This window comes from Seriola lalandi, unplaced genomic scaffold (assembly GCF_002814215.2).
Source record: "Seriola lalandi dorsalis isolate HSWRI2012SDOR001 ecotype SW California unplaced genomic scaffold, Sedor1 jcf7180002054883, whole genome shotgun sequence".
Lineage (NCBI taxonomy): Eukaryota > Metazoa > Chordata > Actinopteri > Carangiformes > Carangidae > Seriola > Seriola lalandi.
Genome location: NW_019525658.1, coordinates 4,891,839 through 4,916,610, shown reverse-complemented (window position 1 = coordinate 4,916,610; position 24,772 = coordinate 4,891,839). Strand labels below are relative to the sequence as shown.

Genomic DNA, 24,772 nt, shown 5'->3' with positions numbered 1-24,772 from the left:
GGGGGGGGGGGGGGGTATGTATATATGTATATATATATTCTTTTTTTCCAACACATTAATAAAAATTCCTTGATCAAAAAAAGTAAAGAAAATGGAAACAGACACTGACTTTAAAACAGAACCACATACAGGTGAGGCAGCACTCTAAGAGGAAGTACCTTAGACGGCTGCGCGCTGTGGGGGTGATGGAGGCGGTGGGAGAGGAGGAGGACAGGGAGAGAGGAGAGGACGCTGCACTCATAGCCATCAGGGAGGATGAGGAGGCACCGTCTGGGGCCGACATGTCCCTCTTTATCTCCTCACTGCTCCTGCGGGACACTGCTCACGACAGGGCAGATGATTATAGACTTATATGTTTAACTAAAAGGAGACTGAGTCATTGTTTATAACTTAATTCGCATCTCTTACCTGAGATTGCCTTGGTGGAGTCCATGTTGGAAACCCTCTGGAGGACAGACGGAGGTCGGCTAGCCGAGGTTCCCCTGAGAAGGTGCTCAGCTGTGGACACATCACAGTGTTTACATCACATACTGTTTCTATAAGGTCCTCCTCTGACATTAGATGTAACAGGGTCAGTGAAGAGCCACATTCCAGCCCCTCTGAGCTCAGGGAATACCAACACACGAGGCCGACTCGCTCAGCAAGAAAACTATAAATCAGAGAAAAATAAACTGAACTTTGGAGTCTCCAGCCAAGTCTGCATGTTCACATGAAATACTTGAACTCATTACTGGTGGCATTTAACTGAGGGAAACTCTACAGTACGTGGTGGCTCATTATTTCCCTCTTATCATCCACTCTACTGTTTTGATGAACTAAAAAAAATCAGCGCGGAGTAAACCTGGTAACTCCCAACTCCAGGCCTCTGGGGAAACACTGCTCCCTTATTTCTCATGAGAGAGAGGAGAGTCCATCATTAATCATCATGATAGTTTACTGTGATAGAAGTGTGGCAGAGGACTCTGCTTATCCTGAATGTTACAAATAATTAATAGTACAGTATTATGCCCCTTTATAGAGAGCTACAGGTCTGAAAATAAAGCGTCATTATTATTTCAATATATGGAGAGTATTTAAATGACAGCCGCCTCACCTGGCATGGTGATGTCTGTGTAGCTGGGCCTCTTGTCACTCAGTGAGGAGAGCGGTTTGGGTGCTGACATAGACCCAGAGATCGAGTGTCTCTGAAAGAGCAATAAAAACAGTTTCCTGTTAAGTTCCATGAATAATATTGGTTAAGAGAAACACAATATAAAATGTTGTATATACTGTTTTTTAATTTTTTTTTTTGTGAACAGATGACTTTGTAAGTCCAAATTTGGTGATTTTAAAGGATTAAATGTTCTTTATCAGTGAGAAAACTCTACTGCATAAATAAAAGATAAAAGAAAACCAAACATTATTATCTGACAAGAACATGCCTGACTGACAACTGACAGAAAATTAATCAGCAACTATTTTTACAACTGATGAATGGTTTTACTTTTTTTACAATGCCTTTATTTGACAGTACAGTAGAGAGACAGGAAATGGGGAGGCAGAGAGAGGGGGAATGACATGCAGCAGGGGCCGTCCGATGCGGGACTCGAACCGGGGCCAACTGCAGCGAGGACTGTAGCCTCTACACATGGGGCGCCTGCTTGGACCACTACGCCACACGACGCCCCATGATGAATGGTTTTTCCTTTTTTCTTCAAAGTAAATTAAGAAATTGATTGTTCCAGTTGGTCTAATGTGAGAATTTGATGCTTTTGTTTGTCATATGATAGTAAACTGAATATCTATGTGTTCTGGCCTGTTAATAAAACAAGGAATCTGGTACGTCCCCTGGGCCTGTGGGAAATTATAATGTGCATTTCCTGCTGTGTTTTGACATTTTATAGATAAAACGAGTCAAGGAGAAAGACATCCTCAGATTGACCAAATGAAAACAAACTTTTACCCACTCTATTTCTGTAAAATTACCTACATAAAAAATAATTTTGGTTCTCAGTCCAAAATGTTTTTCACAGTCACAGTAAACCTTGCATCTATTATTTTTATTTCTGTCTGTCTATTTTTGTCCTTTAAAATCATGTTGTTTGTTTGTTCTTGCTGTTCTCATCATTTGTCTTCTGTTGTTTTAAATGCTGAGTAGAAAAGCCAAACACAACTTTCCACATTATGGACACTAAGGTTCAGAACTAACGAACCACTAAAACACAGGGGAAATGAGCAACATATTCAGACCGAGCTTTCTCTCCTCTACCTGTATGGGTGAAACAGCAGCTGCAGGAGGCGTCTTCATGGGACTGGGACTGAGGGGGGTGCGTGGCAGCGGGGTAGCCGGGGCTGTTGGAGTCACAGAGGCACCATTGGAAGCTGGACCTAAGTTACCACGGAGAGGGGACAGTTACTCACATGTGGCTCAGTTCAGACCTGCTCCACACAAGCAGCTACATAAACTCCTGATGTAACGAACTGCATCAGGAGCCTCGTCTGTAAAACATTTCTGTGAACAAATCCTGAGCTAAGAACCAAAGCTCAACTAGTCTGTAATTCCTAACTAAAATACTAAAGAATAAATACTAAAACACTAAAATGGAGATGAGCCTATGATTGTCATGTAGTTTTTCCACTCTCTGACACAGTAACACACTCCAGCCTTAAACCAAAGAGCATTAGGAGAAATGGATGGAAAAGGATTCACTCCATGTAAATGACTAGAAAACATTAGTGAGACTCAACGTGAGAAATCAGTCATCTGCAGGAGTATACAGATTTGTATCTGATAATAGAACAATAGTGAGGAAGGCAGGATATCTTCAACATTGTGTGGTACCTTGTGAGGCACTGTCGAAGCTCTTGATGAGTGTCTTGACAGTGGGCGAGGGCTCTGAGGAGGTGGAGGAACGCCGGCTGAGACCCATCCCCTGTCTGAGAGCAGCCAGGTCTCTCTCCACTGCGTTCATGTAGTTATACACTCGGCCTCTCTCCTCCTCCTGCCTGGGAAACACACAGGATCCTACTCAGTATGTCGACACTATGGTTTGAAAATGGCCGTTATTCAGGAACTTACATCATATTATAGGGACAAATATGCAATTATTTCAATAGCAATTAAAAATGTATCATTTATAGCTTGCTATTTTGGTTTATAATGGCAATTTTTATCCTGTGAGATTCAAAGATTAATGAGCATAAACCCCCTAATGACCATCCCGCTTCATAATCAAATAAGCAGTTACATCTCCCCTCGTTTTGTTTAGAAACATGAGACAGACGATGTCAGTGTGACCGCTGCGGCTCTTACTTGCGGCTCTTGACCTCGTCCAGCTCTTTGCTCAGCTTCTCATTCTTCTCCTGCGCTTCCTGCAGCCGGCGCCGCAAGTCCCCAATCTCCTCCTGAGCTTCCGACTTGATGTCATTAGCAATGACAACAGCTGTCTGCAGATCAGCCTGGAACTGACGCCACTCCATTGACTCCTCCTGTAAACACACACACACACACACGAGACAACATTATTCAGGCTAAATGATACATTAGATCATTGAAGCAGTACTGATGGATTGTTTCGGTCACTCTGGGGCCTGAGACTGAGCTGACGGGAGCAGTGACAGAGAATTAAAACAGTTGTCGGATGTTAAACTGGAACAATGAGCTGAACGATGCTAAAACGCTCTGTGGAGGGGAACTGCAAGTCTGGGTGATAATTCTCTGCGGGTCTCTGTAGCAGCTTTAACATTGCTTAGGATAAATGACATATCAGACCATTAAGATATAAACTGTGAATCCATTAGAGTCTTTGCAAATACTTCCTATTTTACCAGTGTCCAAATAAATGTATTATTTACTGAGAATGATTTTTGCTGCAGTTCACTTCAGTGTCTGTTTTTTTTCTAGTGTACCAGAAGCAAACTAATTTTATGCAATAATATCTAACCCAAATCTTCCTCATTGAACAACGTGGCACCCTGGTGCAACACCTTACCCTTAGTCTGCGGTGAAGAATCTTAATCTCTCGCTCCATGTCGTGCTTCTGGTCCTGCAGCTTCTTCACAGAGTCTGAGATAGGAAGAACATACATGTGGGTGGTGTTAATGCCACCTGGCCACAGAGAGCACTGACTCAACACTAGACACTCAACACCACAGACGTCTGCGTAGAGGAAGTCTGGTGGACGTTTGATGGCAGGAGATTAAAGCTCTTGAGAAACAGACCATGAGATGTTATCACTCACACCACATGAGAAAAGATGTTAAATTTCACACTAAAGGACCTCTTAATCAGTGGCTCTCAAAGAAGGCCCCCGAAGAGCTTTGCTTTTAGATGTTTTATTACAGCAAGTGTTTGAAACCCATGATCAGAATAGCCAAACATTCTGTTATTGTGTTACTTATGGATGGAATTATAGAGAAAATGAATGATTCCCCTTTTTTCTGGGAACAGTCAGGAACCCCCTGAAGGACCCCTGGGGGTCCCCGAACCCCACTTTGAGAACAACTCCTCTAAATGATGCCTGTCCCATGAGTAAATACGAGGTGCATAAACCTCAAACCAAGTAGAGGTTTGGCCATTAGAACAAGTCTGCACTCAGGTTAGTTGCATTTCCAACCCACTTACTCTCGAGGTCTGTGATGATGAGGTTGTCGTGGAGTTTCAGAGCTCGGTGCTGCTCCACCTCATCCTCCAGCTCAAAGATGGTCTCCTTCATGTCGGCGATCTCCGTCTCCTTCTCCTGAAGCTCCACACGCTGCTTCTCCAGCATGCGCTCCTGCTCGGCCATCTGCTGCTGCACCTGCTCCTGGAAGTCTCTGTACTCCCTGTCCAGCTGCACACACAGGATGAAGAGCATCCTTCATTTAATTATTAACAAGTAGTGAGGTAATTAGCTGACTAATGTGCAACAAAGCTTCAGCAGTGTCACATTGTGATATAAAGAGATGTATTGTGTGCAGCGTGCGTCTTAATTATACGTCTGCCTAGTTATCCTCTGTGTAGTGTTAAAACAAGGAATATGGATCACTCCGTGCTAAAGGTCGACTCTTAATAACCTGGCACTGATCCATTGATAATAAAAGAAACACTCATTTTTGTGACCCAAAAACTCTGCATCCTAAATTAAAATTCCATTTAGGTCAAACATCTATTTAGCATCTTTAACCTGCACACTATCTGTGCTTCTAATTTTATATCTCAACTTCTCCTTCAGGCCTCAAGTTTGAACTAACCTTAGTGAAAGTGTCCTGCATCCTGTTGAGTTCACTGTGAGCTTGTTCCACCTCCTCCTGCATCTTAGCAGCCTTGGCCTCAGCCTCCTCCTTCCCCAGCCGAACTCCTTCCAGCAGCTGGCAGATGTCATTTTTGTCCCCCGCCGTGTGAAGGGAGTACAGCTCGGCCACCCTCTGCCTCTCCTGGTCCAGCTGGGCTCTGCAGCGGCTCAGCTCCGCCTGGTCGCTGCTCACTGCTGCCTTGTACTCCTCGAGTGCGGCCGCCATGGCGGTCCGATCCTGTCTCTCCGATTCCATGATGCGCTCCATCTGGTGGTTCCTCTCCTTCAGCGCTCCGATCATCTCCTGGGCCTCGGCGTTGTCCTGTTCAGCCATCTTTAACGTGTTGGACAGGTGTTGCTGCACGCCCAGCAGCTGCTCTCTCTCGAAGCGGGCATTATCTGCCAGGTCTCCATAGCGCTGCTCCAGCTCCATGTAGCGGCCACTCTTGATATCTTCCTCCAGCACGTAAGATATATGATGCTCATCCAGAAGAGAGCGCAGGTACTCGATCTGGCGACCGTAGAGCTCCAGCTTGTCGCTTTGCTGGCACAAGGAGTCCATGAGGATCACCTTCTCCTCGCCGAGCCGCTCGTTCTCCCCGTTCAGCTCCTGTGTGATTTGCTGCAGGTCGGCCAGCTCCTGCAGAGTGGCCTGGAGCTCCTCAGCGGTGCTGTGTTGGTTCTCTTCCATCTGGTGGATGCGCTCCGTCAGACAGGCCACCGACACCTCACTGGCATTTCCGCTGCTGCCCCTCCGCGAGCGCTCTCTGCTGGGTGCGCACTCCGACTCAGATGACGAGGAGGCTCCAGAGGGGGCATCCAGAGCATCATCGCTGGAGGTGACGGCCTGGTAAACCTCGCTGGATTCACTGTCGAGGTTGTCCGCCGAGCCTCCATGTTGGTGTCCTGTGAGCAGATCCTCCAAAGAGCCCGGGGCAGAGCCTTCTACTGAGGAAGTCAGTGTACCCGTGCCCCCACCATCGCTCTGCACACTGCCGGCTGCCAGGTGGTCGGGGCTCAGGGAGGCGTAGTTGAACAGCTTGTCAGAGCCGTCCAGCCTCTGCTCCAGAGAGAAGCCCAGTGCGTTCAGACGGTCTTTCAGCATGCGGTTCTCACTCTTCAGCAGGTTGAGCTCCTCTCTGATGGCCTGGTTCTGCTCTTGTAAGAGAATCAGAGTGGACTCCACATCAGCGGCTGTGATGGCTGAAACCTGGGGCTTCTCTTCCTCCCCAGCTTCTTCCTCAGGCGGCACTTCTTTCCCTCCCAGACCAAGCTGGGCCCTCATGTCCCTTAGCTCACTGCGCAGGTGTAGGATCTCTACATCTTTGCTTTTAGCCAACCCCAACAAGTCTTTTACTTTAGCCTCCAAAGCCACCTTATCACTGATCTGGCCGTCTGATTTGGACTTGCTCATACGGCCCTCAGACTCTGTGAGGATCTGGCTGCGAGAGCGCTTCCCTGAGGCCACATCCCCCGTTACAGTCCCTGATACCAACTGCTTCTTAGCAGCTGATGTCCTGGATGTCCGAAGACGGTCTCGTGATGAATTTGGCTCCCTGGAAGTCGCGGATGTCGTACGCTTGGACGAAGTACCTGGTAAGAGAGGAAAAGGTAACTGTTGTAAATCAATGACAAAATATGAAATTAATATATAGGAATTGAATTTCAGATATACCTGATGTTGTCTTTGGCTTGTTGTCGAGGTTGTTAGCACTAGTCCCAATGGAGGCGGTCCTCTTGGTCTTGGCGACAGCACTACTTGATGCAGGGTTCCCTCCGGCCATTGCTGCTAAAAGATCATCATTGCTTTTCACCTGAAAGCACAAACATTCAACACTTTCACTTACAAACAAGAAAATATAGCAACTGCAAGCATGACAAAACAGCAGCATGTATCAGCTGCTGACTGGTCCATCATGTGACGAGTCTTACCTTGGAAAGAGGTGCTGTGGTGCCGGTCTTGGCTGCGGGCTTTCCGGTGCCAGCGCCGGCCGCGGCCTCAGCCTTCCCTCGATCTCCGCTCACCTTACTCACCGCTGGCCGCACCGACTTCTTCATACTGAGCTCTCTGACGCCGATGCATTTACAGCTCAATCTGTGCACAAAGGAGGGAGGAGAAAGGTAACGTATGTCAGCGTGCAGAGTGATAGCTCCAGTTTTCCATGGAAGAGGAATTCTTTCCACAGACGCTGCTCCCCGAACAGTAGAAAACACAGACCACACTGAATAACTGAGCACTTCTAGAAAAACCTCCGTCTGTCTCTGTGATCTCAAATTTACTCCAGATAGTTGGTCTCTGGACAGTAGTGGATAATTCTGCTTTTGCTCCTGATCTCCAATATGATTTATTTATGTGGATTTTGTAGTTTAAACTGTTGTTTATTCATATTACAGCACGATACTTTGACACTTGTCTGATACTAGCAATTTAAATCATTTTGTCTGCACTGATGTTACATTTGGTAGCTGTTAAGGCAGCGGCAGGACCACCCCAGATACAGGAATGTAAGATAAACAGTGAACTAGAGGCTTAAACAAGCCTCCACTAGATGGCTCTCATGTGTTTGTGATAGTCCTCACAGCTCTGGAGCCACAATAATGATGACACTGATAAAGACTTTAGTTTAATCTATGTGGGTGGCTGCTGCAATCTGTATATATTTATTTGTGGAAGGAATGCGGTCTGACAGTTTGCACCTCAGCACAGACACAGATGGGCAACAAAGGGTTTTGTTTTTCTAGGATTGTGCAGGATGAACAGCAGAGCCAAAAAAGGAAAAGTAGAATACTTCACAGATCAAAGGGAGAGCTCAAACCATCATATTTTGCGAGGCAAAAATGTGAGTCCGTTAGTCTGTTACCAGCCAACCGCTCTGATGCACTGCATTTCATCCTGCACTGCCAAGGAATCACTTAATGCCAAGTTTGTTCAAGATGTATTAATACTACTTCACAATTAGTTACTGTTTAAATAACCTGAAATGATTCCTAATAACAATTTAATGAGGGCAGATTCTTGATTTCATTGGCGGGATATGATTCAAAGTGTTTACTGAATTCGTGACACATGATACAAAAATATGCTACAACTACGTTGGCGTTATCCGTGGCAATTACGCCAATAAACTATGTTCATTTGGCAGCGAAAAAGGTGTTGAAACTGGCTGTAACCAAATGACAAAACCTTGTATAAAACACAGGAGGCATTATTCAGTATTGTTCAGGTCTCAACACATGACTTGATGCCACGATAGCAAGAAAAGTGATTTGGGACACAGCTGGAGACAAAAAGTAAGTACTTTAGCATAGACTTGGATGTCTTGGAGTCCTCCTAAGAGGAAAATGTGAGCTGAAGTGATTTATTAAACACAGGAAACTCAGCTACAATCTGTCTCTGAGTCTGTGCTCTGTTGTTTTCCTGAGCAGAAGTTTGTAGTTTGGAAATGAGAAATAAATATAATCAGATATCAGCAGTAAATCAGACTTTAAATAGAGCACTGTGAGAAGCTGAAAGATCTTCGATAGATAAATAAATACACACAAAATGAATCAACAATTAAAATCTGATATAGCCAGAGCCTGGCGTGTGGGGTGTGTGTGTGTGTGTATGTATGTGTGTGTGTGTGTGTGTGTGTGTGTGTGTGTGTGTGTGGGGGGGGGGTCTGCACACAATAGTGAACATCTGAGTCACATACTTTCTCTCTGCGGATACGTTCAGAGAATCCAAAATAACCTGCTGCTAAACCACAACTGCTCTTCATTAAAAAACAAATACTTTACTGATTTCAGCTGTGTTTCCTCGGCACAGGTGTTACTTTAAATCTGTCATCCTGCACCAAATCCTCTCCTTCGAGCGCACAAGACTCCTCATGGTGATTCATTTTTCTCTGTCAAGACTACATTTATTTGGCTTGTTATTTCTGTCAAGTTAACCTTTGCCTCCACTGACGTAGATGCTAGGAGTTTAGCTACGCCTACTTCATATAACCAAACCACAAAAAACATACACAGCTCTAACCTTTAGGAAGAGTTATGAAGAGTCTGATTACACTTACAGATAAAAATATGGGGTGTACAGATAAAAATGCCCCCCCCCCCAGAAAAAAAAACAAAACAAAAAAAACTTGCAGGACTTGAAGGACTTACGAAAACTTTTTTTTTTTTTTAAACTACAACATACACATCCCATACCATCATAGACCATAGACTATGGTCTGCACACAAACAAAAGAAACAATCCTCCTGCCTCATATGGAGGAAATGATAAATAATGTGTCTCAGCTGTTTAGACTATGCAGCTCTGAGGCTCCTGTGGTGCAGAGGTATATTATATTTACTGAAACAGACCTGTGCTGCAGGACAAACTCCATGTTCTCATAATACTCAGAAGTATACTGTATTTGTGCATCTTTTCTCCATAAGTGTGCTTTGATAGTTGAAGGTTTTATCGATATATTGTGAGAACTTGTGGGAAATCAAACTGTCGGGTTCCTCTCTATAATATTGTAAGGTCTTGACTTTATCCTGTCAAATGCCTTGAGATTATGTATGTTGTAATCTGGCGCTACACAAATAAAATGAAATTGCCATGAATAGATTACTTTATATATGCATCTTCATCCCAACTGGCCTAACCTCATTTGGAGTCATGGCCATGTGTTTTCATATGTCTGTTCAGTTATCACTACATCTTGGCCGGACCAAGACATTACATGTTGACAGGTTGTCTCAGGTTGTTTATGCACTGAAGATTTAAATAACTGTCTGGAAAACTTCTGTTGTGTTTCAGTCCGCCATGTCAGCACAAACCGAAGCTGAAACCAAGCTGAAGTCAATAAATCAATTAGTTGACAGTCAGTGAGTTAATCATCAACTAGTTTGATAATAATTAATTATTTACTTGAGTCATTCTTTTTGAGTAAATGTTGCCCACACTGAGCTTCTAAATCATGAGGATTTGCTGTTTTCTTTCTGTCCTATGTGACATTAATGGAATATCTTTAGGTTTGGTGGCATCGGCTTTGGCTTTGGGAAATTATGATGAGCCTTTTTTACTATTTTCTGATAGTTAGCAGACTAATTACTAATGACAATCTGTTGTATATTGTTCTAGAAATGAAATATTACATTAATGCTTTAATGGGCGTCTTCTTAATACCCCATGCTTTTGATTTCATGGTTTGAAATGTAACTCATCAGTGCTCATCTCTATCTCATCTGTCTTTACACAACTAACTATGTGCTGCTTGTTTGTATTTCTATCTCAATATGCATCCGTTTATCCATAACACATATGTGTTTCAACTGTTCAGGGCGTTTTCCCTCAGTACTGACATGTGCTCTCAACAACTAGCCAGTTTTCTGAATAGCTGAACGTGTGTCAAAGCAGATGTCTGACACAGAGAGTTGCTAGCTAGAGCGCAACCCTTTTCACTGGATCTGAATAAACATGTGAGCGCAGGCTGGGGACCAGCAGAGCAGCTAAATGGGGCAGAGTCAGCTGCCTTTTCTTTCACTCTCCCACTCTGCAGAACAGCATGTGCTTCACCATGAAGGTCTACACGACCTACGACAAAAAGCTTTGTGTGTGGATGATTTTAGAGCCCCTTAATCTATACACACTGGCCTATCACTCTCAGTTGGTTCAGTTTGAAAAATGTCGTCTAAACGACACGCTCCTCTTACAGCACTGTAGTTTACCCCAACATCTGTGATGAATCACACTGCATCAAAATGAGCTGTTTGTGTGATACAGAAAAACAACTTTCCTGATGACTCCATGTCACTGGGCTGACTGTTCGTGACATCTTTAAATATAGCCAAAATCCTTGATGAACAGCATAGGGATGGAAAGGCCATAGTCCATCAGGTTTGTCTGACAGTGGCAGACATTTTCTTACATATTAGCCAAGGTGATTTGTTGCCAACTGCATAAATCTGCTAAGGAGGAACAAAGATTGTTGAACTTCATATTCAGAATATACAACATAACTGACTGCAAGGATACAATTATTTAAAATGAAGTGATTTTGCGCATTAAAATATAAAGAAGTCCATCACCTACCTATCAGTAAAACGATGCAATGATGTGCAAAATATGACAACATCAACTGTAACGTCAACTTAGAAGTAAAATCATTCTGTGCTGCAGAATATTTGCCCCTCTACACCAGGCTTGAAGCCAATAACACTTGTCCTGATTCAAATTAAATGGAGCTACAGTATTTGATTTCAGTGTTAATGAATGCAATGGATCTGATCCAAGGCTGACCAAGGGAACAAGTGTGTGTAGTGTTCCTTTAGAGACAGCTGAACAAAAGCATGCCACCGAGACAGAGGACGAAGAAGAAACAGTCTGGGAAGAGAAGGAGGTGGGGGTGGTAGTGGTCTAGTAACTCATAAATACCCCTTCCCTGCTCTCCTTCCTTATTCATGCTTTAACTGTGGGGAGGCACTTCCTTGCCATAACATCAGCTTCCTGTGGTGGCGTCTCCAGTAAAGAAAAAAAAGTAAACCCTACAAGGGTGACTGTGTGTACAAGGACAAGCAGGCACCAGTCTGCCTGAGACAGAGCAGACACTGTCAAGCTTTGTAATTCATTTGCCAAAATATGCCTAAGTATTAATACACAAGCCTGGAACACAATTAATCAATACATTTCTAATGATGGAGCCTTCAGTTAAATGGCAATCACCAATTTCAGGATTTCCATGCAACTACAATAACAATAATAACCTCTTTACCACATGTGACATCAAGCCAGTATTGTAGAGCAAGACCATCCACAGCATTAATATTTGTACAAGTAAAGATTTTGACCTTTGGTGTGACTGTGAGGTATCATTCACATTCCTCTTCATCACCAAACTGTGTGGAAAACCTGTCATGGAAATGCATTTCTGTTTTTCCCCTTGTTCAATGTCACCTGGGGGCAAAGTTTCCAAGACTGACGAGTTTTCCCCAAAATATTTTTCTAAAAGCAAAGCAAAGATCAGGCACGGCCAAGTAGGAGGATCTCATAAGTCACATCTCTTGGACGTTGATTTAAAGAGTGGGCTGTGAAATATTGCTCTTTCCAAGTTATTCCAGGAAAGCTGGGGAACATCTGTGGTCACCTCTGGTTAAAAATGATATTAAATGAGCTCAGTATAAGAGAGAGAGGAAGAATTATTTAGACGCACACAGAGATGGGATCGCTGCAGTAGTACACCGATGTGGCCATTAAAAAGAGACTGACAGGCTGCACCATCAGTTCACTGTTGACTCTTCTCAGGGGAATGGCAAATTTACATTGTTCTTGGCTACACCTACATTAGCAGTACCACGGCTAACGTTAGCCATGACAGTGTGTAAGTCAGTTACACGAGTACCCACTTTATCAACCAAACCTTTCAGGTAAAGACAACAACCCCACTCTACGGAGTAAGCAGCTGTCGGCACTATCATGTTAGAAGACAAATGGCAACTTTAAACCAAGGAGATAACCCAGCTAGCTAGTTAGCATTAAGGTCAGGCACGCAGGGAATTCGAGTAATTTAACTTCCTGTTTGGACAAACGCTTTCAAAACAAAAGCACTAAGCTAGACACGTAAGCACAATCATTCGTTAACTTTTACCGAAACTACAATCGTTCAATAAAAACTTATATAACCTGAAATAATTTGCAACTAGAGTGTAATATGAGCACAGCAGATCAGATAAACCATAAAATAAGTTTTTTCAACTGCAGATATTTAAAACCAGGTGGAAAAGATATTCTCAGCTTCACATGCCTATACAGCCAAATTCAATGAAGACCAACCGAATTTATTTCCATATGCTTATACTCTTCCTAAAATGTGTAGAGTACAAGCCAGACTAAAGGTACGCCTAAATGTACAACAAATTAGCTTTAAAACTATAGCCGAGAATAACGAGATTTTAAGCGACATATTTACAGTCGACAAAAGCATTGTACCACTTCAAATTGCCTTCACAGAGGAAAACGATATCAGTTCAGTCACAACTGTGGCAATGATATGATGTTACATTAAAACACATCACATGCTGAGGGACACTGGTGCTACATGTCAACACATCGTAGAGACTTATTTTGAAATAATTCACAGTACAGGTCCAAGTGACTTTTACCAGCTTGACAGCTGAACTAAAATCTGGTTTGAGGGTTAAAACAACAAATTATCATGTTATTTAAAATAAACTAAACCGACATGTCGAGTCTGTGCAGTTAACGTAACTTTAGCGTAGGTTTGTGTGTTTCTTTTCCGTCAGTTAATTTACCTCAGCTGTCAGTGGGCAACACCAAAGCTTAAGGTGGCTAATGCTACCGTTAGGCTAACAATGTTAGCATAGCCGGCAAAGAGACAGCGCTCTGCCAGTAAGATGATAAAATATTCATACCTGAGGTTCTGCTAATGTTTCATTTTAGAGACAGTAATAAAAGTCCAATGAAAGTCCATTTGCGGTCGCTAACAATTCGCTAATCCCACAAATTTGAGACGCCAGCGGGCAGCATCGGTTTCGGATGTCAGCTCCTTTCTGTTGGCAGCAGCCGGATGATCCTCTCCCCCTCCTCTGGTTGCATCACCTCAGCATCATCCTCCGTGAAGAGGGACAGTTTACTGCCTCCAGGATGTTTAAATATCCACTGCTTCATTTACTGTTGTCTCTAAATGACTTCTGGAGCTGGTCACACACCTTAAATCACAGAGGAGGAAATGGGCAAGTATCATCCAAGTCACTGGATAATCAGAAGTATGTGTGGATTAGTGCTTGTCCTCTTGTTGGTTTACATAAATCTCTCACCTTGTTTATGATGTATCTCACATCTTAATTATCATCAGATTATTAAATTATGTGGACATATGACTATGTCAGGAGAAAACAGCATAATAGTAATTAGTACACTGGATTTATAAACAGGACCGAAACAACACTGAGCCTGGTGAGACAAATTAAAATGAACTGATGAAATCTTTAAATCTGAATTTTTATTTAATACTGAGGAAGGACACAATGCAAAAATAATGTTATCAAGTTTTTATTTACATAAATCATACATACATGACACACTGGTCATTGCTCATCCTATGAATCACTAAGACTTATTGCTTATTTTACATGAATCACAAGCACTGAAGGTTATAGTTTGTGCTATCAGGTGTATACTTGTGGTGATCTGGAAAAAAATGTTATGCAATCAAACAGTATATTTTCACAGAGGTTTGAAAGTAATACTAGGTATGTGGATAATAAACCTGTTAATAACTCAGAAGATTTGGATATGAGTGAATCACTGTGCTTCAAGGGTCCTAATAGGGAACATTTGATATTTCAGATCATTTCCAGGTGCTATCCTCTCTACAGCAGTGTGGTTTTCTCCTATAAAGGTAGAAGATTACATAGAAGGAATGCAGAAAGCAACACATATACATTAACTCCAGCTGAATACATCAAACTAGACAGAGTCTAAAAAACAATGTGGCCATAAAACATAAGAAATCCAGACAAAACACAGCTACAAAATTAAAATTAGACACAGCACAGTATACATTCCATGGGTGGAAGCATTAAGCCTCATCTTTTCCTGGAATGATTTGCCTTTCACCTCTCGGTACCACCTCCAAAGAAGCACCCATATCTACATGAAAACTAGCTCGGACACCACCAGAAGAACCTGCGAACTGAATAATGACACTATACAAATCATATAGCACAGAAAGAAACATTTCAAACCGTTAGGTCAACACGCCTGCATGTTGTTGTGTGATAACTACAGTTTTCAGTCTCATACTATTAAATTCTGTACAAAATTAAGAGAGTGTAAACATCAGGGTAACTGAAACGTCCTATTGGTCATCAGCAGGGAAACATTGGCACAGGTGAGCTTTCAACCAAGTCAAACACTTCTGGGAAATAAACATGAAACATATATGTGCATTCATTCAACCATTCATCCATCAGTCATCCACAGACAAAAATCCCCCTCTGTGAATATGGAGCTAATGTGCACAGTGGCAGGACGGGAGCGGGGGGAAATATTAAAGTACAGCATGAATGCTTCTTGAATTTTAAATTAAATTAAAAAAAAAAGAATGATATATACTGTCCCTACATCATATAGAGATGTTTTTAACTGACACAGCAGGTAAGCTTGTAAGTAAACATACACATTGTATCTCAAACAGAAATGGCTTTTGTTATGGAGGCTGTTTCCAGTTTACAATGTGTTGATGGTTCCCCCTGGTGGATAAATCAAGCGTCTTCTCAGTGAGGCAGCCGGACACGACTGCTCCACAGCGTCCACCTCAATAAGCAGCTGGCATTTTCCTTCTGAACATGACATTTATGGACAACCGCGTGATGTTCCTGTTATACTTCAGTAGAGAAGAGAAGGCTTTGACGTTTGCTGTCAGGTGTTGGGATGCTCTCCAGCTGAAGGAAGTAGAGAAGGACTTGAACCTATGGAAACACAGAAGAGGTGATCAGAACCTCACAGGTATTCCAGACATCACTGTCCCACTGTCCTGACAAGAGTTTTACCTGGGCCATGACCTCTAGAGACCAGCTGTCGTTCATGGAGATTGGCTGTGAGCTGTTTGAGATCTTGCTGTCCTTTTCAGAGGGTCGAAGCAAAGTGGGACCAAAAACTGTGGCCAGATTGTGCAAAGACATTTTGTTGATGCTCTCATTTTCAGCCACCCTGTAAAAGTAATGAAAGTGAAAAAAAGTAAAAATTACATTCAACCTATAGATACTCAAAATCATCACACTGTAGAATGAACAGCTGCTTTTTCCATGGTCAGTAGCAGACAGTATCTGCATTAAACTATACAACCAATACAAATACACAATAATTCAAACAATGTATTCTAACAAGTTGTTCACCTCTTTAGGTGGTCAAGCAGGAAGAGGAAGGTGACCAGATTGGGCTCCGGTAGAGACAGCAGCAGGTTGAGCATACAGCTCTCCTTGGCCACGCTGTCAGAGAGAGCTGCAAGGCAGAAGCACACATGAATGTGTTGGTGTCACAACTTGCAACTGAATTTATGCATTTATGCTGAAACTGATGCAATAATAAAGACTCGGCAGCTGACCGATTCCTCCAGCAAAGTTGGGGTACAGCTCATCAGTGAAAAGAGGCTCCGGCAGCTCGCGGAAATACAGCTTTAGTGTTCCAGCGATGGCGTTTACGTCCATCTCCCTCATCATGACAGACACGTCCTTGTTGTCTGTGCAGCAGATGTGACAACAGTCACTGATTATCAAACAATACTGAGGACAAGCTTTGAAAGTCACATCTGAGCAGAGCGTGAATCAATCCTGCAGAGCTCTGTCTTTAGCATTGTCATTCTCTGCTGTACTTTTCCCACATTTGTCAAATCACTTTTGAAAACAAATCAACTTCAGACTGAACTCACTTGAATCAAACGCAGCCTTCAGCGCCTGGATGTCAGTCGCGACGCCAGACACTCTGTAGATTCCGACCTCCTCCATCCCTCGTCGCTCGATCTCCTCCACACATTGTCTCACAATGAGGGGAACCTTGGAGCGCTCTCGCCTGGTGAGGACACAGTCGCACAGACACAAGTTTTAAAGGCACCAATTACAATTAAACACATCATACAGTATAAACGCTGTAACACAAGAGGTCACAGTGACCATGACCATGAGACCATGAAATAAGTGAAGCGTAGGCCATGTCACTACAGGAGCTTTGTTAATAAGCTTTTTACACAATGCACATTTTGTCATGTTGCAGTAGGACAAGCACAAGTGTAAATAACAACATTACTAATCACACTGGGACACTTGAACAGAACAAAATCATCTTTACTGTAATTGGTAACACCTGTGCTCTTCCTGCAATAACAAGTTAAAAACGTCTGCCGTGGCTTACAGACCAAAGTTAGTTTTCAGTAGCTCGGGCAGCATTCCTCTCACATCTACATGTTCAATCAATGAAAGTTCAAAAATTCTGACCGAAACAACCAAAAAAAGACACACAGACATCATATGTTGACTAAATGAGATGTATAAAATATCAGAAATGCGACAGACACAAAGCACATATCAACAACTCACTTAGTTACTACATTGATTTTCACTCCGAAGACACCGGATTGTTTCCGTGAAGGCATCCTCTTCAGACTGAACTCTCTGCTGGCGAATTTCATGGACAGCTTCACCTCAATCTGAAAGGAAACAAGTACAGGAAACCAGTTACTTTCAACAACCGCTGTGTGTGCTCATGTTAGCTTACAAACCTGAAAACTAGCATATGTATGCTATGCTTTGCCAGACAGCAGACACTGTGGCTACAAGTGACTTTAACAGGATGATGATAAATGTTACACATAGTGTAACAGCAGAGTCAAAAAACTGACTTAGTCCTGCCAGGTTCACAGTAATGGCTATCTAAAGTCTGCTAACTGTAGCATGACAGTAGCGACCACTGCAGACCAGCTAAGGCTTCAAGCAAAACTCCTGAGTGTATTAAACTGAGCTGAGTGTGTTATTGCTTTCATTTGTAAGAGGGAGACTGTGTTATTTTATGTTACTTGACGTTTCACTTTAATGCATGCATTTGTGTGTTTAGTCATCAAAAAGTTAGCACTGTTAGAACCAATCCACCCACTTCTGTTGGACAGTACGATCAACGTGATATTTAGTGGTTGTGTCTCCATGCTCCATCCTAAACTCTTGCAGTCGTTAAACAGTATAAGATTTCATATTAAAAGCTTTAAGGCTGCTTAACGCCCACATTATTCAATTCACAAATTCATGAAACCATCATTTCATTTTCAAAACAAAAAAGGAGATTTCACCGGTTTACACATCAGACCAGGTCTAGCTCAAAAACCACTTAGCAGATCTGTACTAGATTAACAAATAGACTCCGAGGACTGTTTAAAACACAGTTCCAGATTTGTGGAATTTGTGATTTCTATTTGTGAAAACAAAAAATGTCACAGCTTTTTTTTATTTTGCATTCAGACCACATACCAGTAGGTCTAGATCAAAATCCACTACATGTGGACTTGTCAAACCTGGACTAGAAAAAATTTGAATTGCCTTTTTCTTTTTTGAAAAATAAAACAATAGTTAGTCACAAAATTTTAATACCATTTTCCCCTTAATCTCCAAATCAGAAGCTGTGTTTAACATTGTCAGTTTTGCCACTTTTCACCGGGTTGCTGAAAGCACTTACCCCATTCATGGCGATGACCGTCCTCTGCCAGTCTTTGTTTTGCAGCGTTTGTGGATCCAGCTGAAACAAAATAAAATACACATTTTTTATTTCAAATGTCACTTCAAAGAGTCAAAAACCAGGAAATATTTAAGCCACATCAGCTTTTAAGTGAGATGAGCACTATAATTATATAAAAAAACAAAAGTGAACACACTGAGAGTTTGGTTAAGTTTCTGTGCAGGTAGATACAAGTAGGTAAATATGAGCATCACTTTCCCAATTAGTTCATCCAGACTACATAAACATAAACTCCATATGGCAAGGTGGTGCTCACTCATGTGACTGATCTATTTTTGTCATCTGACTAATACCAAACTGCCAACCTTTATTTACAGTGATCAGGCATGAGGAACGTGATAACATCATGTCCCCAGCTGCTGCTAAGCACTGTGCCTGTCCAACACGGCAGATGTTCTTTCACCCAAGAAACCATCAAATCTCATTCAGATAATCCTTTAGTCAGTGAAAATCAATTTTCTTACATAATACTTTTTTTTTTTTTTTTTTTTTTAATTAAAAAGACAAAGAAGAATAACAGGCGGGACAATGCTGGTCTCTAAATCTTGAAAGAAATAAATGTAAGAAAAATGTAACACAGTGTCAAACTCAGAAAGGGTTTTAAAAATGTGAGGAAGCAAAAGCGAGGTCGTCCTCAGATGTAGGTCCTTTAAAACAACATCGGGTGCAGACCAGCTCACTGTCCGTATGTTTACCTTCGGTCTGAGCAGACTGCTGCGGACTCTGTCCCACAGACGGGCCCCTGTACTCGGGGGTTTCCTCTGAGCCGTGTCTCCCTCTTCCTCTACACCACTGCTGGCCTGATCCACACTCTCCTCCTCATTAGGATTACTCTCACTCATCCTCTCTGGCATGAGTCTCTCTCAACTCTAAAATGTTACTTTCACTGACTAATAACAAATGAACAAAGAAACCAGCGCCGGTCTGCAGATTATCACTATCTTCTAAACCACCACACTAACAGGAGCAGCAGGTCCTTCTTTCCTGAACAAGAAGCCATTGATCCTTTCGCTTTGAAGAGTCTTGTTGCAGCCCGACTGAAACATTAAAAAACTTTCCGCGTCGTCTCGATGTCTCGGCATTGTTATACTCCAAATCTTTTCAATCCAGTGGGAGTCAGAGAAGGAACAAAGCCTCGCAGTCTGCCAACCACGCTGCCTGTGTGTTGTTCTACTTCCCAGATGGATTTGGGGGATTAACTCATGAGAATCCCCTCCTACCCTCATTACCAATGTGCTCACGCCTGCCGCTGTGAGGAGTGCTGCCTGGTGACTCTGCCTCTCAGGTAGCCTAAACAAGGTCCTCTGGGGCCAATTACTGATTAGTACTAGTGACCTTTAACCTCAGAATTAGCACGTGCGTTGTCTTCCCTATATCTGAAGCAATAGTTAGTATTCAAATCAATGATATAACCCATATATGAACTGTTACCTTTCCCAGAGACCTTTACTCTTGCTAATAAACATAATTTCCTTTCCCACAAATCCTGTATGTGTGATCATCACACATGCAGATATTATCTCAAGTGACTTAAATACGTCACTTTTAAACAAAAAAAGAGCAAATAAATACATTAACTTATTTCAAATTCTATTTATTTTTAATTCTTGTATTTCCTTCTTTTTCTTTCTCCTTTTATTGATATACTTTATATTTTCAATTTTATTTATCTTTTAAATTGTTTTTTTCCTTTTCCTTTTCCCTTTTTAAAAAAATATTACTAAAAGCCTTTTGTCTTTTTCAAATATTTCAGTTTCAAAATTGAAATGATTTTGATGCTAATATGAAATGAATACTCATTAGATATCATTTTTTAACCATTGAGACTAATCTGTCAATTTAAAAAGTAAAAACTGTCTGACGACTATTGACGTAGACATCAACAAAGAAAGCAGGAAGGCCAAATGACACTACAGGTCAAGAAAGTTCCTTGAATACCTGACAGGTGTCCTGTCTCCAGGCTGTTAGTATCTGACTGCCAGCACCCTCAGGCTCTTTTCCTCTAACACTCGCCAGTGTTTTGACCCACCTGTCCAGCAGGGAAATCCTTTCACTGGCTGATCAAAGAGCGCTCTGTGTCTCTCTCTCTCTCTGTCATACTCTGGAGCAGCGCCAGCAGCTACATTTGGTCAACCCAAAGTCTAATCTGCCCTCTGTCACAACACCCCATCAGGGGTCAAGCTGAAGTGACCCACCAACAACCTCACGGCTCACTTCTCTTTCAGCAGCTACGGGGGAGGATTAGCCAAAAAAAAGTGCCTGTGGGCAGCAGAGCAGATACAACGCCACTGCAGAAGTACTGAAATCAATAGAGAGTTTACTCCACATGTTTCAGTGTCAGTGGAACCAGATAGATTTAGGGTCACACTGAGTAAACATTGATTTTTAGTTTGGTTTTCTGCTTTGGTGCCATGTGGGATACAGTGTGATGTGTAAGAGATCAAGTATTTAGTTTATCATGCCAGATAGTTTAGGAAATTCATAGTGTTTAAACGTTCGTGCATTTTACTTTTCTGGCATTAATTATAAAGCTACAGCCAGAATATGGAAACAAATACTGGAAACATGGCAGAGCGGCAGGTCCGGTTCTGTCCAAAGTAAAGGAAAAAAATCCATCTCGGTGTAAAAGTTGGCTGATTAGTAATAAGAAACTCCAGTGCAGAAAGGCCACACATACATTATGATCGAGGTAGTTCAGAAACTCTATTAACAATGTGTAGCTTGTCCACCATAAACTAACTGTACATACAGTATACTGATCCTAGTTTTTAATAACCAACTATAAATAATACTTACCAAATGTTTGTTTATGTTATGTATTTATGTTCCGTGTAAAAGCATGAAATGTAAAATTATTGATCATGATATTGGTTTCGTCCTCAGAAACTTGTGTTGTTCAGGCTCTAACAGGGAAAACTGACACACTCTTAAAACCACAGCCCTCTGTTATTTCTCAACAACACAAAGAACTTCTGCTGTGATATTTTCCCTCCTTTTGTCCATACCTTTATCTGTCCTTTGGCCATGATCTTGTCAGTGAGCTCTCCTTCCTCTTTGCTCTGCTTGCTTTTGTTGCAGCACTTCTCATAACAGAGCAGCCTTAGAGTCTGAGAGCCCTCCAGTTCAATCTCAAACTCCTTGCACAGAAACAGAGCAAAGGCATGTTATTGTAGGTTTCAGCTGGGTGCACAACATGTTATTTTCATTGTGTTGTTTTCTGAGCATCCAGGGCCTTTTTCAAACATGATGCTTTAATTTCATTCAGTTATGTCTTGGGGAAACACAGTTCTTTATTGGATGTCTTGAAGACACAGAGAGGTGGATAATGAAGGGGGGTACTCATTCACTTTCTCCTCTCAGGTTTGCACTCTCACCTCATTCCAGTTGGGCTCTGTCGAGTCTCTGTACACTCGTGTTTTGGCTTTGTTGACAAAGTAGCCAAAAGAATCCACCTCCAGGGAGCAATAGAGGTCTAGAAGGGAGAAGCAAAAATCATGTTAAAACCTGAATCAAAATGAAACTAAGGAATTACATTAATGATCTGGTTGAGACACACCCAGACAAGGTCGTGTATAAGGCCTGGATCACTGCAACCTCATGCTGGTAAGAGTTTTCCTTGTGTGATTACAGCTCTACTGGTGCTGTCTGAGTAAATCAAGGAATAGCAAAGGAAGTGAACTCCCAGTAAACTGGTTGAAACATGCCACTGACTATTGCGTGACTGGCCTTTGTGATAGAGAGCAAAATGTGGAGCGTGAGCAGGCAGTGATTTGAGAAGCCAAAGACATATTTGAGGCGGCTTGTACACAGTGTTCCTGGCTAATCCCACTTGTTCCCCTGCAGCTGCCCGCCCAGCTGACAGCCGCAGAGAGAGAGAGAGAGAGAGAGAGGGAGGGAGGGAGAGGGAGAGAGAGGGTGGGTAAAGCAGATGAGACTGGACTGACACAGAAGATGATGTGACACCATGTGCCACCTGCATATTTATCAGTGATATGATTTCTGTTAAAAAAAAAACAAACAAAAAAAAAAAACAGGTAAACAAGCTACTTACTTAAGCTCTGTTTGAGCCCTGATGCAGAGTGGACAATGACATTCAGGAAGCCATATAAACCCGAAGACTCATCATCTGCAAAGGGAAGAGTTCAGACTGAGACACAATACAAAACTGAGATGCACATTAAATCCTAAAATAAATACAGTGTAAAGTGAATCCTACCTTCCTTATTCATGGTCATTGGAATAGTGTGAACAGTCTGGAGCTTCACACATGAGTTAGTGAGCATCTGCAGCTCCAGAGAGGTCAGAGAGAAGCTTTTAAAACCTGCAGGACACAGTCGAGGGGATTGCAAGTCACACCAAAAATGACATACTTGTTGTAATAATGATAATAATCCTGCCATTTTAAGGTTGGAAGAAAACTCACACTTCTTCTGCTGCTCTCGAATCATCTCCCTCCATTCTGCTCGTTCATAGTCAGACGAGATCAGGAAGGTGAAACCCTGAAAGACATGAAGGGGTTGAGTATTTTATTGTTCTCATGCTGTGATTTCATGTCGTCAACAGCAGAGGGCAGCAGAAGCCAAAGTGAACAGTTGGTCACTGTCATTGAGGGTATAAGATATTCTCAACTACACCTTATATGAAAATGTCACTAGTTAGTTAGTCCAGGTGAAATGTTTCATCAGTCTCAATTCTAGGTCTTTATCCGTGCTGAATTTTAGAGAGGACCTCTGATGTCCTCTGACTCACCTTTCCGTTTCTGTTGGCCACTCTGAACGCCATGTTGGGGGACATGAGAAGCAGCAAAGACTCTTGTTCTGATAACTTCTTCCTCAAACGCTCAACCACCTTGGGTCCCTTGGTGGTTCTCTACAGATAAACAGCAACAGGGTTCATTTAAGACAGACGTGCTGTCTTGGTAGAAAGTCATTGTTGTGGTGTTTACATATTTATTTTTTACTGATTGGTTGTTGGTCTTCCCTATTTTTAATTTCTTGATGGTTTTTAATTCATACGTATCATTTATGTGTTTGTTTTATTTGTGTCTAATATTTTATCTTTACACTATCCACATTTTTTTGTTTTTGTGGTTGCAACTTCTGTGATAACTCTGATGCTCTGTGCGGCACATTGTGCTTCCACCTGGAATGAAGCGTGCTATAAGTATATATATAGGAAGCTTTGCTTGCTTGTTTGTTTTTTTTCCGTACATCACTATAAACAAATAAATCACACAGTTTATTAAATAATTATAGATATTAAATAATTATAAATAATAATTAAGGCATTATGTTTTCCTTGTGTTTTGTGTTGAGGAGGTTTGAGTTTCTGTAGCTGTGTTTATAATCACCTTTTCTCTTTGGATCTCATTCTTGATCTGGGAGATTTTAATCTTCATCGCGTCAATTTCCTCGTCCTGGACCAGAGGGATGGGGGTGGACTCGCAGTCCTCGATGGTCTGGAATGTCAGGTCAGCCAGCGGGATGTACCATTTGCAGTCATACTGTTGCCCTTTCCTATTGGAGGGCGAGATGTTTGTATAAAAACACTTTTTAAAAAAAACTTTTTCATCATGTTTTTTTTATTTTTTTATTTTTTAGAAGTGTGAAACCAACAGTACGACTAAGTACAAGCTTCCTAGTTGGTCACAGTGAAACACGTCCATCTTCAACAAAGCAGAATTTACGTTAACACATTTAATGTCTATCTGGGTGGAGTAATTCTCATTCCCAAACAGCCCTGGGATTTGAACCAGTGGATCCTCTGGGTCACACGCCTCCATCTCTAACCTCCGGCTGGACGCTGACCCAGACTCACCCCGCAGCCTGTTTCTTCAGCTTGGTGCAGAGCAGCAGGTCGGTGAAGAGGAAGACGTGACGGAGTTTCCTGGAACCTTCGACCAGCTCCACCATGAAACGATCCCTCATCAGCTGACGGTTCTGCCAACGGGAAACAAGAAATCATGTCTTTACACTCACTGATGAAAGTGTGAGTGAGAAATAGGTGCAAAAGTAGGAACTGCTGAAAGTTTTACATCATGTTCAGTTTAAAATGTTTTAATATGGCGTTCACAAACAATGATTTTATGCTGATGTTTGCACATGCTTTGAATTATTGTACAGCCTGTGGTGATGCTGCTGCTTTCAGATGAAAATAAACAAAACAATCAATCATTTGTAACACGACCAAAACAAGACAGTAAGTGTACACCACGTCAGCCTCTGAGGCTCTGATGATCTGTGCTCTTTGG

At 42.1% G+C, this 24,772-nt stretch overlaps 2 protein-coding genes across 3 annotated transcripts in view; both read right to left on the bottom strand.

Annotated features, from left to right (window-relative positions):
* Nucleotides 1–13,796, bottom strand: part of specc1la (sperm antigen with calponin homology and coiled-coil domains 1-like a) — a 21,651-nt gene extending 7,855 nt beyond the window's left edge. Inside the window, exons 1-12 of the mRNA XM_023397784.2 lie at nucleotides 13,653–13,796; nucleotides 7,185–7,347; nucleotides 6,928–7,066; nucleotides 5,212–6,845; nucleotides 4,604–4,811; nucleotides 3,972–4,045; nucleotides 3,293–3,468; nucleotides 2,822–2,985; nucleotides 2,249–2,367; nucleotides 1,094–1,184; nucleotides 409–498; nucleotides 159–318 (exon numbers count right to left, since the gene is read on the bottom strand). Of these exons, the coding sequence (XP_023253552.1) occupies nucleotides 159–318; nucleotides 409–498; nucleotides 1,094–1,184; nucleotides 2,249–2,367; nucleotides 2,822–2,985; nucleotides 3,293–3,468; nucleotides 3,972–4,045; nucleotides 4,604–4,811; nucleotides 5,212–6,845; nucleotides 6,928–7,066; nucleotides 7,185–7,310 (2,981 nt within the window). The 5' untranslated portion in view covers nucleotides 7,311–7,347; nucleotides 13,653–13,796. The remainder of the gene's footprint in view (nucleotides 1–158; nucleotides 319–408; nucleotides 499–1,093; nucleotides 1,185–2,248; nucleotides 2,368–2,821; nucleotides 2,986–3,292; nucleotides 3,469–3,971; nucleotides 4,046–4,603; nucleotides 4,812–5,211; nucleotides 6,846–6,927; nucleotides 7,067–7,184; nucleotides 7,348–13,652) is intronic.
* A 480-nt stretch (nucleotides 13,797–14,276) lies between these two features.
* Nucleotides 14,277–24,772, bottom strand: part of si:dkey-91m11.5 (BCR activator of RhoGEF and GTPase) — a 32,530-nt gene continuing 22,034 nt past the window's right edge. The window contains exons 9-23 of one of the 2 annotated variants that reach the window (XM_023397722.2): nucleotides 24,340–24,461; nucleotides 23,873–24,038; nucleotides 23,272–23,391; nucleotides 22,946–23,021; nucleotides 22,739–22,843; nucleotides 22,574–22,648; nucleotides 21,897–21,994; nucleotides 21,528–21,659; nucleotides 18,463–18,522; nucleotides 17,337–17,446; nucleotides 16,673–16,812; nucleotides 16,349–16,483; nucleotides 16,140–16,245; nucleotides 15,795–15,954; nucleotides 14,277–15,713 (exon numbers count right to left, since the gene is read on the bottom strand). In XM_023397722.2, the coding sequence (XP_023253490.1) occupies nucleotides 15,624–15,713; nucleotides 15,795–15,954; nucleotides 16,140–16,245; nucleotides 16,349–16,483; nucleotides 16,673–16,812; nucleotides 17,337–17,446; nucleotides 18,463–18,522; nucleotides 21,528–21,659; nucleotides 21,897–21,994; nucleotides 22,574–22,648; nucleotides 22,739–22,843; nucleotides 22,946–23,021; nucleotides 23,272–23,391; nucleotides 23,873–24,038; nucleotides 24,340–24,461 (1,695 nt within the window). In that variant the 3' untranslated portion in view covers nucleotides 14,277–15,623. Of the gene's footprint in view, nucleotides 15,714–15,794; nucleotides 15,955–16,139; nucleotides 16,246–16,348; nucleotides 16,484–16,672; nucleotides 16,813–17,336; nucleotides 17,447–18,462; nucleotides 18,523–21,527; nucleotides 21,660–21,896; nucleotides 21,995–22,018; nucleotides 22,378–22,573; nucleotides 22,649–22,738; nucleotides 22,844–22,945; nucleotides 23,022–23,271; nucleotides 23,392–23,872; nucleotides 24,039–24,339; nucleotides 24,462–24,772 lie in introns of those variants that run through there. The other variant, XM_087171660.1, reaches the window with a different exon arrangement.